We start from the raw sequence: 12,282 nt of genomic DNA on the forward strand, positions 1-12,282 counted from the left end.
GTAAGGAAGATTGAATTACATACTGCAGATTGCTGAACTGAAGATTCTGAAGAGTTTCACATTTCAAAACTGCATGAACGAAGATTGATTCGCCCACATACACACTTCTAAGTCTGGTTAAGTGGAGGGCTATGTGCTCTAATTCTGCCTTAGCTACAAAAAGCCAGTGGAGTGAAAGTGGGCCAGGTAACCACCCCTACAACCCGTAAGGCGGCCGCATTTGAACAGCTTTTAAAGTGCGTGGACCGAAAAGTAGCTGCCAGGAGTCGAGCGTAATAGTGCAAAAAAGAAAAACTTAACCAACCCGCTAAGGATTCATCATTCCACAAGATGCAGTAAAACGGGTGTAGCTCCTCGCGAGATAAGAGCATGTTGCAGCTGGCGCCGATATCCGGTAACCTTTTTGAGTTCGGCACTAATTTATGCAAATATAGTCCATTCTGATTGGAGGGTGAAGCAAGGACGATTAGAAAAAGGTTGAAAAGAAGAAACGCCGTTTTGTATCCGCAGAGATCACTCGTGGGTTTACTGAGCAAAGCATACCCAAATCGAGTACGGTATCTTTAAAGGTAAGATGGATTTGTTCTCTTGGCAAGACGTTGTGACATTTTGCTAGAAGTCTGCAGACTTCCGGGTGTTTTACGTAGGCCTAAAATCCGCAGGCAGTCCTTGTTTGGCCATGTGAGTAGAGAACGAGGAAAAGACACATTTTTGTTCTCTTCCTGCCTGTCATGAAAACCGTAGAATCAGCCAAGAATCAAATACCAATCTGAATGCGACTTGGCGCCTGCCGGTGAGAAAATACTCCAGGAAATAGGATCGGATTGGCAGACGAGCGCTGCTCCTGTTAGTAATCCGCTTCTGGCCGCGTCGCCTTTGTGTTTCGATGACTGGCGCTGCACTAGATCAACATTTCAAAATTCTGATGTGGAGAAAAAGCGCAGACCTAAAGTGTTACTTTGTCGCTGCTACTTTGTAGCAAGATTTCCTAAAGCGATCGGCGAAAGTACGAATCGTGGCGGGTATGGGGCACGGAGGATGGGGTGGAACTTTTTTCACGTCTATTGTTCGAGTGAACCCTTGTTAGGTTGGCTGAGAATAGAAGCGCTTTCTATCACTTCATCTCTGCCGTTCGTGCATTCATTAAAAGGTGAATCCCCCCTCTGATAAAAAGACATCGCTTTGACCATTTTGTTAGGTAATATTGGTTTTTAACTGAGGTGGTTGGGGGAAAAGTTTTCTAAAAAATCAAAATACTGTATTGGTCACCGACAGAATCTCTGCATTCAGTGGGCGGAGCTAAAGCCTTCAGGGCAATCGCAACTAGTTTTATTTCTATAGGAAATCATGGCTTTCTACGAAAATAGGACTTATCCCTTAGAATGGTTGCAGAAGGATATTAACTCTTAACTCTTTGCTACCATCTAATGGTCCTCCAATTTTTTTGCAGCCCAAAGAGGCGCAAAGAAAGAGGTGAGACTTAAGTGAAAGAAAAAGAAACAAAAGTTGGAGAAAGACAATGGCATAGACTTTGTCCATGAGGTCCTCAAGAATCCGATTCAACATTTTATTATCCCATTGCAATTTTTGCTTTCTGAGACACATCAGATAACCTTGCATGACCAATCTACTTATCTCTTGTACCTTTGAAGAAAGCTTAAATGGTGCTGTGGTTGAGGAAAGGGACTTTGAAAAGGAAAAAAAATCAGAAATATGTCAGAAATATTGGAAGCACAAACTTCATTTTTCACCCATTTCTTGAATATCTAAGTGCTAATATTCACATATACCCTTCTAATAACGCCTAAAATCTTTGGCACTTTTGGAAAGAATTCTGTTTGCAATGCCACAAATTTGCTGTTTTCAATATATGGTCTGCAAGGATGGTTTGATCATTAAAAAAAGTTGCAAAGTGCTTCAGTTAAACAATAAATATGTATCCATCCGCATGGCTTTTGTGTAATTCTCCCATTCTCTTCAATTTTGGATAGGCTCAATAAGATGTTTTGTTATTTTAATATATATGCAATTAGCTAGGTAAAGGCTTTGCTTCAGTAGACAATAACAAACATTATTGCCAAAATTGGTGGTGCTGCTTTAAGAACAGAAAAGTTTTACATTTTTGAATTGTCAAGGCTACAGTGGTATACAAACTTGAGAATAAGCACTGTTAAACTGATAGAATTTACTGCTGCATAACCTGTACAGGGATTGCTTACAATTTGGAAAGACCTGGGAAGATAAATGGATTGTCAACAGAATAAATGTTATGTATCTTTCTTGAATTCTATCAACTCTGTATTTATAGGTCAAAGACTAACATTTATCACATTTATTCAGAAACAAGGAAAATATGGAAGCAATTTTAAATCCTAAAGAATCTGCCAAGTTTATAGCAGAAAACAGCAAAGATGTATACATTGAAGACGGTGGTGTGCAAAAGGTTGCAGAGATGTTGTTTGATAAAGTCACAGAGAAGGAATTCAGTGTGGCTGGCTGGAAATCATCTCATGAGTTAAACCCTCAAGAAGCAAGTGAAGATGCAGTGAACTGGGTATTTGTTGCTGATGTGCTCAATTTTTCCTTTTGGTCTGAACATGAAGACCATAAATGCTTGGTGAAATACAAAGGCAAGACTTACAGTGGCTATTGGTCTCTTTGTGCTGCCATCAACAGAGCACTTGATGAAGGTTAGTTTTCTGAATTACATTGATTAGACTGAAGGGTATGTTTGGACTTTACACTACAGATATATGAATAGCAATAGAATAAACAAGACTCTTTCATGAAGTAGAATAAAGTCAAGTAGAAATTACAGGTCGTCCTTGAGCCCAACGTTTCCATTGCTAAGCAAGACAGTGGTTAACTGTGTTTTGCAACATTTTTCAATCTTTCTGCCACAGTTGTTAAATGAATCATTCTGTCATTCAGCAAATCTGACTTCCCCCATTGACTTTGTTTGCGGGAAGCTGGCTGGGAAAGTTACAAATAGTGATCACATGATCCCAGGACAGCGCAATGGTTCTAAATACATGCCAGTTACCAAGCCTCCAAATTTTGATCACATGACCGTTGGAGATGCTGCAATGTTCCTAAGTATGAAAACCAGTCATGTCACTTTTTTTTCAGTGCCATTGTAACTTTGGTCGCTATGGTTGTAAGTCAAGGACTACTTGCAGGTGATTATGGATGTAATTTCATATAGTGCCATCAAACTATCTTGTTGTAATATAGCATTGAATAGCTTCAGTGGTCAAGCAACCTGTTACACTGAATGAGCAGCATAAAAATGTTTACTCCCATTCCAAAGTATCAAGACTCAGATTAGTCGTACTTTTTTTTTCCTCTCCAGAATCTGCCCATCAGATCAGGAATTGGACAAAATAAAATAAAGGCAATCCCCCCCACCAAAAAAATCTGCCCATCGGACCAGGAATTAGACAAAATAAAATAAAGGCATTCCCATTGGAGGGATTTCCCCTCTTTTAATTTTCTCTGCCAGAAGGAAGAATGTGGAGAAACTTGGCTGCAATAACAGAAGGAGGGATTAATTCTCAGATGCGTTCGCCCTACAAATATGACTGGGACTAATCTGGATTAGGGTTTGGGACTTGCTTTCAATAATAATAAAATAAAGATTAGGAAACTTCACATGACATGCCTTATTATAAAGCATTAGGTGAAAAAGGATCAGAACATGACTATAAAGAATAATCTATATGTTTCTTACCTTGCCTCTGCTATGGAGACTTGGCCCACAAACAGATGCTGTCATGGTATTAGACAAGCCTTGAGGGCAGTGTAGCGGAAGGCAGCTGGCCCAGACTGGAAAGCTGCCTCTTCAAATTTCACTTTAATTTCTCTTGCAGTCTTCTCCCAATAAACAGGGAAGTATATCAACAGAATTAGGCTGTGGTGAGTAAGATGCATGCCTTTGTGAAATTTACAAGTGGAGCATTATCAGGAAAAGTCAACATCTTCCTCTTGTTTATCTTAAACATCTGGTATTCACATGCATTATTTAATTTTCACAACTGATAGTTTTTAATAGAAAAAGTAGGTTGACATTTTATTGATTCATATCGGTCAAGATATATGTCAGTTAGAAGAAGGTTAGAACAGTTATCTATATCTATAGAATAGATATAGGTCAGTTAGAACAGGGCTGTCAAACTCACGGCCCTCATGGGCTGGATGCGTCACGCGCTGGCCCTGCCCACGCCTGGTTTAGTGAAAGGGGAAAAAATCCCGATATATCACGTGATGCCGCTGTGATGCCGCGAGTTTGACACTCATGCATTAGAATGTTAAGTTTGGAAGAAGACACTAAGGAAAGAATTTAAAAATAATTTAATAAGACTGGAGAGATACAACCACCACTACCCCTTTTGGAGACTTCAATTGTTTATGTAAACAACCCTAAATAAAATATAAAACAATTCCTTGTTTGGCAGTTATGAAATGCTCATAAGGACTTACTCTGGCCATTTACTCCACTCTTTCCTGCTTATTGGCACCCATGTAATTGAGTTCCAGTTCAAATAAAAATCTTTAAATTGCTTAAAATTGCAAGAACCACAGCTTGTTTTGCAAGATCTCTATCCATAGGAGCATTCAGCATAATCTTGGATAAAAAGAAGCTAAGCAGGATTAGGCTACTAGAGGTTGACCAATTGTGGTAAATTGCTTCTATGCTGTTACGCAGAGAACTTGCATGAACAGGTCTTTGAAGTCACCAGCAGTCAAATTCAACTCAAAGAAAACATTAACATATTCTCCTCCCTTTCTCCTCAATGATCATCTTTAACTACTGAGTTGTCTTCACTAATGTCAATCTAAGGAAAAAAGTATTTTTAAAAATGATCAATATTTTCATTTTTTAAAAAATAATTTGAATAGAAAAGTATATTAAATTGTAATTCCAATAGCAGGTCCAGTAGAGCAAAGTTAGAGGTAAATTAACTGAGAAATTAATTGTTTAGTTGATCCAGGGGTGAAATGTAAAATTTGTTACTACCGGTTCTGTGGGCGTGACTGGGTGGGCGTAGCCAACTTTTTTTTTTTTAACTTTTCAAAGCATTTTTTCTAATGCTTTGAAAAGCCTCTGCCGATAAGGCAACTCAGCTGGAATTGTCAGAGAGACTTTTTAAAAAATGCCTCTCTGCCGATCAGGCAACTCAGCTGAGATCGTCAGGCTTTTCAAAGCATTTTTTTTACCACCTCTTGGCCAAGAGGTTGCAGAAAAAAATGCTTTGAAAAGCCTCTGATGATCCCAGCTGAGCCGTGCGATTATCAGAGGCTTTTTTTTTTTACTTTTAAAAGCATTTTTTCGTTGGAAGAGGTTGTAGAAAAAATGCTTTTAAAAGTAAAAAAAAAAAAAAGCCTCTGATGATCATGCGGCACAGCTGGGCATGGTGGGGAGAAGGTGCAGGGTTTTTTGCTATCGGTTCTCCGAACCACCCGCCGCCATCGCTTACAGGATCGGGCGATCCGGTCCGAACCGGGAGCATTTCACCCCTGAGTCAATCCAATAATCAGCCTAAATAAATTCTGTATGTTTCCTAATTGGAACATTTTTAAAATATCTTCGTCTTTTATTTTACTAACTATCTCAAATGTAATTAATAATGATTCTTTTTTATTTGTTGCCCTTTCTGAAGGAACACCCATTACTAGTGCTTCTTATTATGCCACTATGACCTTAGATCAGGTGAAGCATGCATTTCGTTCTGATACAGAGGTGCCTATGCCTTTAATTGAGGAGAGACATCGTGTACTAAATGAAGCTGGAACAATTCTGCTGGAGAAATTTGGAGGCTCCTATCTCACATGTGTTAAAGAAAGTGGGAAAAGTGCCCAAAAGTTACTACAGATAATAGTGGAAAATTTCCCATCTTTTAGAGATGAAGCTACGTTTCAGGTAAATCTCTTACAGTCTGCATTTTCAGCTAACCTCTTGGTTTCTTTCTTTCTTTTTGATGAGAAAAATGGACAAGGAACTGCTGCCTACCATAGTGTCTCATTTTGTGCTGTGGCAGGGTGGAAAATACAACAACACGCATCTCCTGTGATCTTATTATCTAATATAGATAGTGAGGTCAATAATGATATTACCAATATTCCCAAACTGCTACAGAATTGAAACCACAGATATTTGTACTAAGAATTATTCCAGTGTGTATAAATTAAATATATCACAATTTACCAAGATATATGATGACAATGGCAAGAATCCAGAGGGCACAATTTTGGAAAAGACAACCTTTGCTGATAATATAAGATTGAGAGCAATGGAAAAATAGGCTATATCCAATATTCAGAACAAAAGTCTGACCAAATTAAGTCAGGAATGGTTTCCTTACATAAAAAATATTTGTTAGCAAGGCAAGATATATTATGGCTTTTAGAGAAAAGACAGATTGATTAAAACAACTGAAAAAAAAAATGACTCAAGCACATAACCGTAGAAGTTTAAAGCAGGTTATAATTAAATACTGTAGCAGGTAATAGTTGGGGGAAAATGAAAGAGGGGAGGTGTTACTGGATACTTCTTTTTATAGTGTTTTGCTCTTACATCATATCTTATTGCATCTCTGTTTTTGATTTTTTGCAATGATTAGGCAATAATGAAACTAATGCAAAAATAGTGTAGAGTACATAGTGTTCTTTCCTCCAATAGAGCAAGAACCTTATGGAGTAGGTTTGTGTTGAGATATAGTGACTAGCTCAGAGTCCTCCGGGACAGGAGTCTCCAACCTTGGCAACTTTAAGACTTGTGGACTTCAACTCCCAGAATTCCTCAGCCAGCTTTGCTTTGGTGGCTGAGGAATTCTGGGAGTTGAAGTCCACAAGACTTAAAGTTGCCAAGGTTGGGGACCCCTGCTCCAGGAGATTTCTTCCATGTAGTGGGCTTAACCCTGTATCTTCCCACTCCTGGGAAGTCTGGCACTTTAACCTCCTCGTGTATGAGCTGTCATGTTTCATATAATTCTCATCATATTTAGCTTCTTTTGAAATGAAAGGTGGTAAGAATAACATGTTGAAATTAACAATTGAAATCTGTAAATGTGACTACATTCCAATCATTCTAATTACTTTGTTGTTGTTTTTTCTCCTTTTCCTACCAGGGTAGAAAGGTAGTTTTTTACAAACGGGCGCAGATCCTTGTGGCTGATACCTGGAGTGTATTGGAGGGGAAAGGAGATGGCTGCTTCAGTGATATTTCCAAAATCTCTATATTTGCTGATTACAGGATACCACAAGTTCTTGTTCATTTAGGAGCAATGAGATATTCAGAAGAATTAATGAACAAACTTAAAAAAGGTATTAAATTCTTCATGATCATGAAGAATTTCTATTTCACCTGCCACTTTATATCAGTAGTCTTTGATGTACAGCAGCAGAAATAAACATAAGAGAAATTGAGTTATCTATCCCCAGAAAATACAATCTACAATTGCCTTCATTTGTGACAATCTACAATCCTACATAGATACTTTGGAGTAAGCCCCAATTACTTACTTTTGAGTATAAATGTAAAAGACAGTGCTAACTAAGTACTTTACCTTTTTCACTTTTTATTATTCAGAAAGAAAAAAATAAAAGGGAAAAGTAAGATTATTTTCCAAATTTTTTGTTCTGGTATTTCAGATATAGAATGTCATTTCTTGTCTGGGAAAGAAGACATTTCATTTTAAAATTGTCAGTGATGAACATGAGGAATTTGATTGCTAAAACATGTATACCCAGTTTTTTTTCCTGGTACTTCAACCCATGTGTACTTTTGTTTGCCAAATCTTATTTTCCTTCCATCCATCTATGTTCCTCTCTAACAGTATTGAGGAATCAAAAGTCAAGTTGGCAATTGTCACCACATAAACCCTTTGTACAAAAGTGTCAGTGTCGCTTGCATATACAAAGCAGCAGCTGTTGAATCAGAAGGTTGCAACTACCATCTTAACCAACTAGGCTAAACTAATATCTAGATTGCAATCTATTTTTATTATTTTTTATTGTACCTTGTCGGCTGTTGACATTGTGAGCCAACCAGGGTCGCTATTTCAAATAAATGTTTAAATGTAACTAAATAAAATTAAAAATCTAGAGGGGCTATTTCAAAATGCCAGAGCCATAACAGAATGCACTCTCCTGACCTCTCCTCATATCACAAAAGCAGGGAAAAACTAACAACTTCTTCAAGAATATGTGTATTAAGGTTTTGTCAATCCATTTGAAAAATGAACTTTTGTAAGGGTTGATGATTTGTATTCAAGAGTAATTAAATACTTGATTGCCCATGTTGCAAGTCCATGATTGGGATTTTTTTTTACCAAGAAATTTAATAACTGCAGATAGTTGCATGTTTAGTTTTATCAGGGAGTCATGTTGGCTTGTTTACAATTCTGTTTAACTGTTGCTAAATATAGTTTATATTGACACTGATAATGTTGTACTTATTTGTCTATTCTAAAATAAGTTCTAATATAATTCAACAACCTTTACTTTCTATTAATGTATATCAGAAGCACTAGGAATCTCTCATTTATGGATTTAATCTTGAATGTGGAAATTAGCTATTAGACCACTTTTCTTGATTTCTACTACATTTCTTAAACTTCCTGCATCTTTGTTCCTCCTGCCATTCAAAAATCTATGGCTGTTATCCAATCAGTGTATGCTGAGCTGAGACGAACCATTTTCTTTCTGAGATTCCACTAATTTGTTTCATGTTTCCATTTGCAAGAAGATTGCCTTTTTCTGTGCAGTACAATGCAGGAAACAATAATTCCTGGCCTACCTCTAATGTAAAGGCCTTCTGATAGGATACAGGCAGTCTCTTGAGTAACAGCCTACTCAAACAGAACTATCAAAGATCCTTCTGAAGGGCACATTTGTACCTAGTTAGGAAAAGTATTAGGAATGTTATGAAGGGCAAAGAAAATATGGGGAATGAGACATAAATAAGCAATTCAAAACTACTGCAACCCTTTCAATTTGAATGAACCCGGTTAATGTAAAAAAAAAGTTAGTATACATTGATTAAAATATTTCCTCATATATTCCCATTTTCTTTATTCATGTTACTTTCTTTGATCCTTCCGTACCTTCCAGGGCATATGTTCCAGTTTGGAGACAATCAGGAAGTAGAGATTCGAGGTTGTAGTATTTGGTGTTGTGAGCTCATCTGCAGTGCTTTGCTTGAACTTTATAAAAAGAAAGGTGACAACATGAGTGAGACGATCAATGCGGTTCTCCTTGATTATTATCTATGGGACTATGCTCGGGATCATCGAGAAGATATGAAAGGAATACCTTTTCACTGTGTACGTTCCATATACTATTAATGCCATTTATAAATGATAATGACATAAAGCATCAAAGTCTTCAAAATTTCTGTATATAATTTGGATTTTTTTTAAAAAAAAATTGTATGGCTGCCCATGTATTAAGATTTGGATCTTTAATCTCCATTTTATCAGAAGAAAGGCATTTTCTTGAATATTGACATTTCAATTCTGTAAGCAATATATTTTTAATGGGTTTGATTAAAATGTATGAAACTATAAAAAATCTGGATTACATATAAAATCAAAAAATATCTTACAAATTAATATTATTGTAATCAAATTACCTACTTGTGTGCATGTATCTGAACATGCATTTGAGTAAAGACAATTTCAGTTTACATTTGATGTATCTTACGAAGTTGTGTGCTGCTCAGCAGGAATTATTTTGTTCAAAACATTGTAATGTCATTCAGCAACATTGATTCAAAGTTTATACACAAGACTTTTTTAAAAAATTCTGAAATTACAACTAAAGAATAAAACCAACAACAAAATCAATCAGTAATATTTCAATTATTTAATTGAATTTAAAAATGTGAAGGTCAAGCTAACAAAGAGATTATTAACTGATTCTTTAGAAAAAAACCAACTTGATCCTTGTTTATTAAAATATAACATCTAGTTGACTTGGTTGATACAAAAGACTAAGCAGTAATTGGATGAGAGACTACCAGGAAATCTTTGGATTGTAAGATAAAATGGGAAATATATATCTGTTTAAATCTTAGAAGGTTTTTTTTAAAAAAACCACGGCTTTGTACAAACAATCACCTGGAGTTGACCTCAATGCAAAGAATTATTATTTTTTATCCTTTGATTCTTCGGCATACAGATAACAGGTATTGAAATAGGTCCTTTCTATACAGATAGTCCTCAACTTATAACCATTTGTTTAGTGACCGGTTACAACGGCATGAAAAAAGTGACTTATGACTGTTTTTCACACTTATTGACTGTTGCAGCATCCCCTAGTCATGTGATCAAAATTCAGATGCTTGGCAACTGGTTCAAATTTATGACAGCTGCAGCATCCTGGGTCATGTGATCACCTTTTGTGACCTTCTGATAAGCAAAGTCAATGGGGAAGCCAGATTCACATAACAACCGTGGTACTAATTTAACAGCTGCAGTGATTTATTTAATAACTGGCAAGAAAGGTCCTAAAATGTGGCAAAACTCACTTAACAGCTCTCTCACTTAGCAACAGAAGTTTTGGGCTCAATTGTGGTCGTAAGTCAAGGACCTGTAGTAAAATCATGGATTCTTGCAGCTTATACAGTATCATATAGAGAAGATAAAGCATTCCTGAGCTTGATTTTAGGGGCTGATTTGTCCAAACAGCTTTCAATTAGGGGAGGGGGGTGAGATGCCTCCCCCCCCTATCAACAAGGACAGTTGGGAATAACACCGGAGGATACCATGTAGTGATGAAATCCAAATTTTTTTACTACCGGTTCTGTGGGTATGACTTGGTGGGCGTGGTGTGGCAGGGGAAGGATATTGCAAAATCTCCATTTCCATCCTACTCTGAGGCCAGCCAGAGGTGGTATTTGCCGGTTCTCCGAACTACTCAAAATTGCCACTACCGGTTCTCCAGAACCTGTCAGAACCTGCTGTATTTCACCCCGGATACCATGTCGAGGAGTTAGATGTTTCATTGCCATCTAGGATGTTTTTTCCCCACACACATGCCACTATGCCTGTAATCCAGTAGCAATGGAATAAAGCAGTGTAAATGAAGTTCATTTTCATCGTCCCTTTGCTTAAGACAGGGGTGTCAACTATAAGACCTGTGGACTTGCATGGGAATCATAGGAGTTAAAAGTCGACAAGTCATAAAAGTTGCCAAGGCTGGACACCCCTGCCTGAAAGCATAAACAAACAGGCGCGTCACCCCCGCCCTCAGCTTTCGGGAACGCTTGCCAGACCGAGCGAATGGAAACGCCGGCACCAATGCGCCTGCGCCGAGAGAGCGCGCTACGCTCGGCGGCCTATCAGAGGAGGCGAGGGCGGCGACGGCGGTCTCGGGGAAGACGCTAGTTCTGTCAGCGGCGGGAGCGTTTCGTAGTTGCCTGGTGAACCAATGTAAACAAAAGGCGGAAACAGGTGGGGGTGTTCCGGCTTGTGCTACAGCTGTTGTTGAGGGGCAGCCTGGAAGTTTTAAGGTCCGCCGCAAGCTCGGCAAGGCAGGTGCTGCCTGACAAGCTGGTGCCGCCGCGAGCGAGTCCGTTTGGATCTTAACCCGAAGGCTAACGCGAACAGCGCAAACTACGCGGACGCGGACGCGCTCGGGAGGGAGGGAGGGAAGGAGCGCTAGGGTGAGTTTGAGCGTGTCGGGAGAGATCGGGGATGGGGGTGAGGTCGAATAAAAAACCGGTTTAAAACAATCCTCTCATGTAGCAGTCACGCCTATTATAATTTGTAGTTGCATACTTGAATATAGCGGTTTTTAATGGTAATTTTTAAAAAAGAAAAACACTCCTGCACACAGGGAAAATATATAGTACAGAATGGCATCACAGGAGTTTCCACTATTTTAGTGATTAGTTTTAAGTAACGAAATGCCTGGCTTTGGAAAGTACAAGTCGCAGTTAAAATCTGAATACGTGAAATACCAACTGACAGCAGCACAATGTAAATCTTAAAATGAGATTAAGCATCTATATCTGACATCTATATCTGACCAACTATGTTAAGAGAAACCCTCATTTCAGATGAGGCACATTGAGTTTTAAGCTATTTTGGACATCCAGAGTACTTCCACAGTTTAATTAATCATTCTTCTTGAACAAGAATCTTGTATTATCCTTTCAGCAGTTACTATATGCACAAAGCTAATTCAATAGAAAGCTTTGGTTAGGAAAAAATGTTCCTAGATTTAGCATTTTTTATTTCAAGGAAAATAATCTCTAAAATGTTATTTCTTGCTTCCTAT

At 38.0% G+C, this 12,282-nt stretch overlaps 2 protein-coding genes and 1 long non-coding RNA gene across 5 annotated transcripts in view; 2 read left to right on the top strand and 1 right to left on the bottom strand.

Annotated features, from left to right (window-relative positions):
* Window positions 1-430: 430 nt before the first annotated feature.
* On the top strand, window positions 431-9,845 carry QNG1 (Q-nucleotide N-glycosylase 1). Of its 3 annotated transcripts, none has more exons than XM_034410159.2 (5): window positions 431-569; window positions 2,341-2,690; window positions 5,661-5,920; window positions 7,128-7,323; window positions 9,112-9,845. In XM_034410159.2, the coding sequence occupies exons 2-5, from the start codon at window positions 2,354-2,356 to the stop codon at window positions 9,342-9,344; spliced, it is 1,026 nt and encodes a 341-aa protein (XP_034266050.2). In that variant the 5' UTR covers window positions 431-569; window positions 2,341-2,353; the 3' UTR covers window positions 9,345-9,845. The 3 variants fall into 3 exon arrangements, with proteins under 3 accessions (XP_034266050.2, XP_034266051.2, XP_034266053.2); XM_034410160.3 differs by having other exon boundaries at window positions 458-569; window positions 2,309-2,690; XM_034410162.2 differs by lacking the exon at window positions 431-569 and adding an exon at window positions 672-1,150.
* The window catches only part of LOC117661402 (uncharacterized), a 37,008-nt gene continuing 33,773 nt past the window's right edge, over window positions 9,048-12,282 (bottom strand). Inside the window, exon 3 of the long non-coding RNA XR_004589989.3 lies at window positions 9,048-9,203. This is a non-coding gene — a long non-coding RNA (uncharacterized LOC117661402). The remainder of the gene's footprint in view (window positions 9,204-12,282) is intronic.
* KIF27 (kinesin family member 27) overlaps window positions 11,343-12,282 on the top strand; it is a 30,325-nt gene continuing 29,385 nt past the window's right edge. Inside the window, exon 1 of the mRNA XM_034410163.3 lies at window positions 11,343-11,665. The gene's annotated coding sequence lies outside the window, so the exon portion shown is untranslated. The remainder of the gene's footprint in view (window positions 11,666-12,282) is intronic.

Source organism: Pantherophis guttatus, chromosome 2 (genome assembly GCF_059756535.1).
Source record: "Pantherophis guttatus breed Tessera chromosome 2, ASM5975653v1, whole genome shotgun sequence".
In the NCBI taxonomy this organism is placed as follows: Eukaryota; Metazoa; Chordata; class Lepidosauria; order Squamata; family Colubridae; genus Pantherophis; species Pantherophis guttatus.

Excerpts from the sequence above, each read along its gene's own strand:
- QNG1 (XM_034410159.2), top strand. The coding sequence starts at position 2,354 with ATGGAAGCAATTTTAAATCCTAAAGAATCTGCCAAGTTTATAGCAGAA. Across the intron at positions 5,921-7,127 it reads GAGATGAAGCTACGTTTCAG|GGTAGAAAGGTAGTTTTTTA; the intron begins GTAAATCTCTTA and ends TTTTCCTACCAG. Across the intron at positions 7,324-9,111 it reads AATGAACAAACTTAAAAAAG|GGCATATGTTCCAGTTTGGA; the intron begins GTATTAAATTCT and ends CGTACCTTCCAG.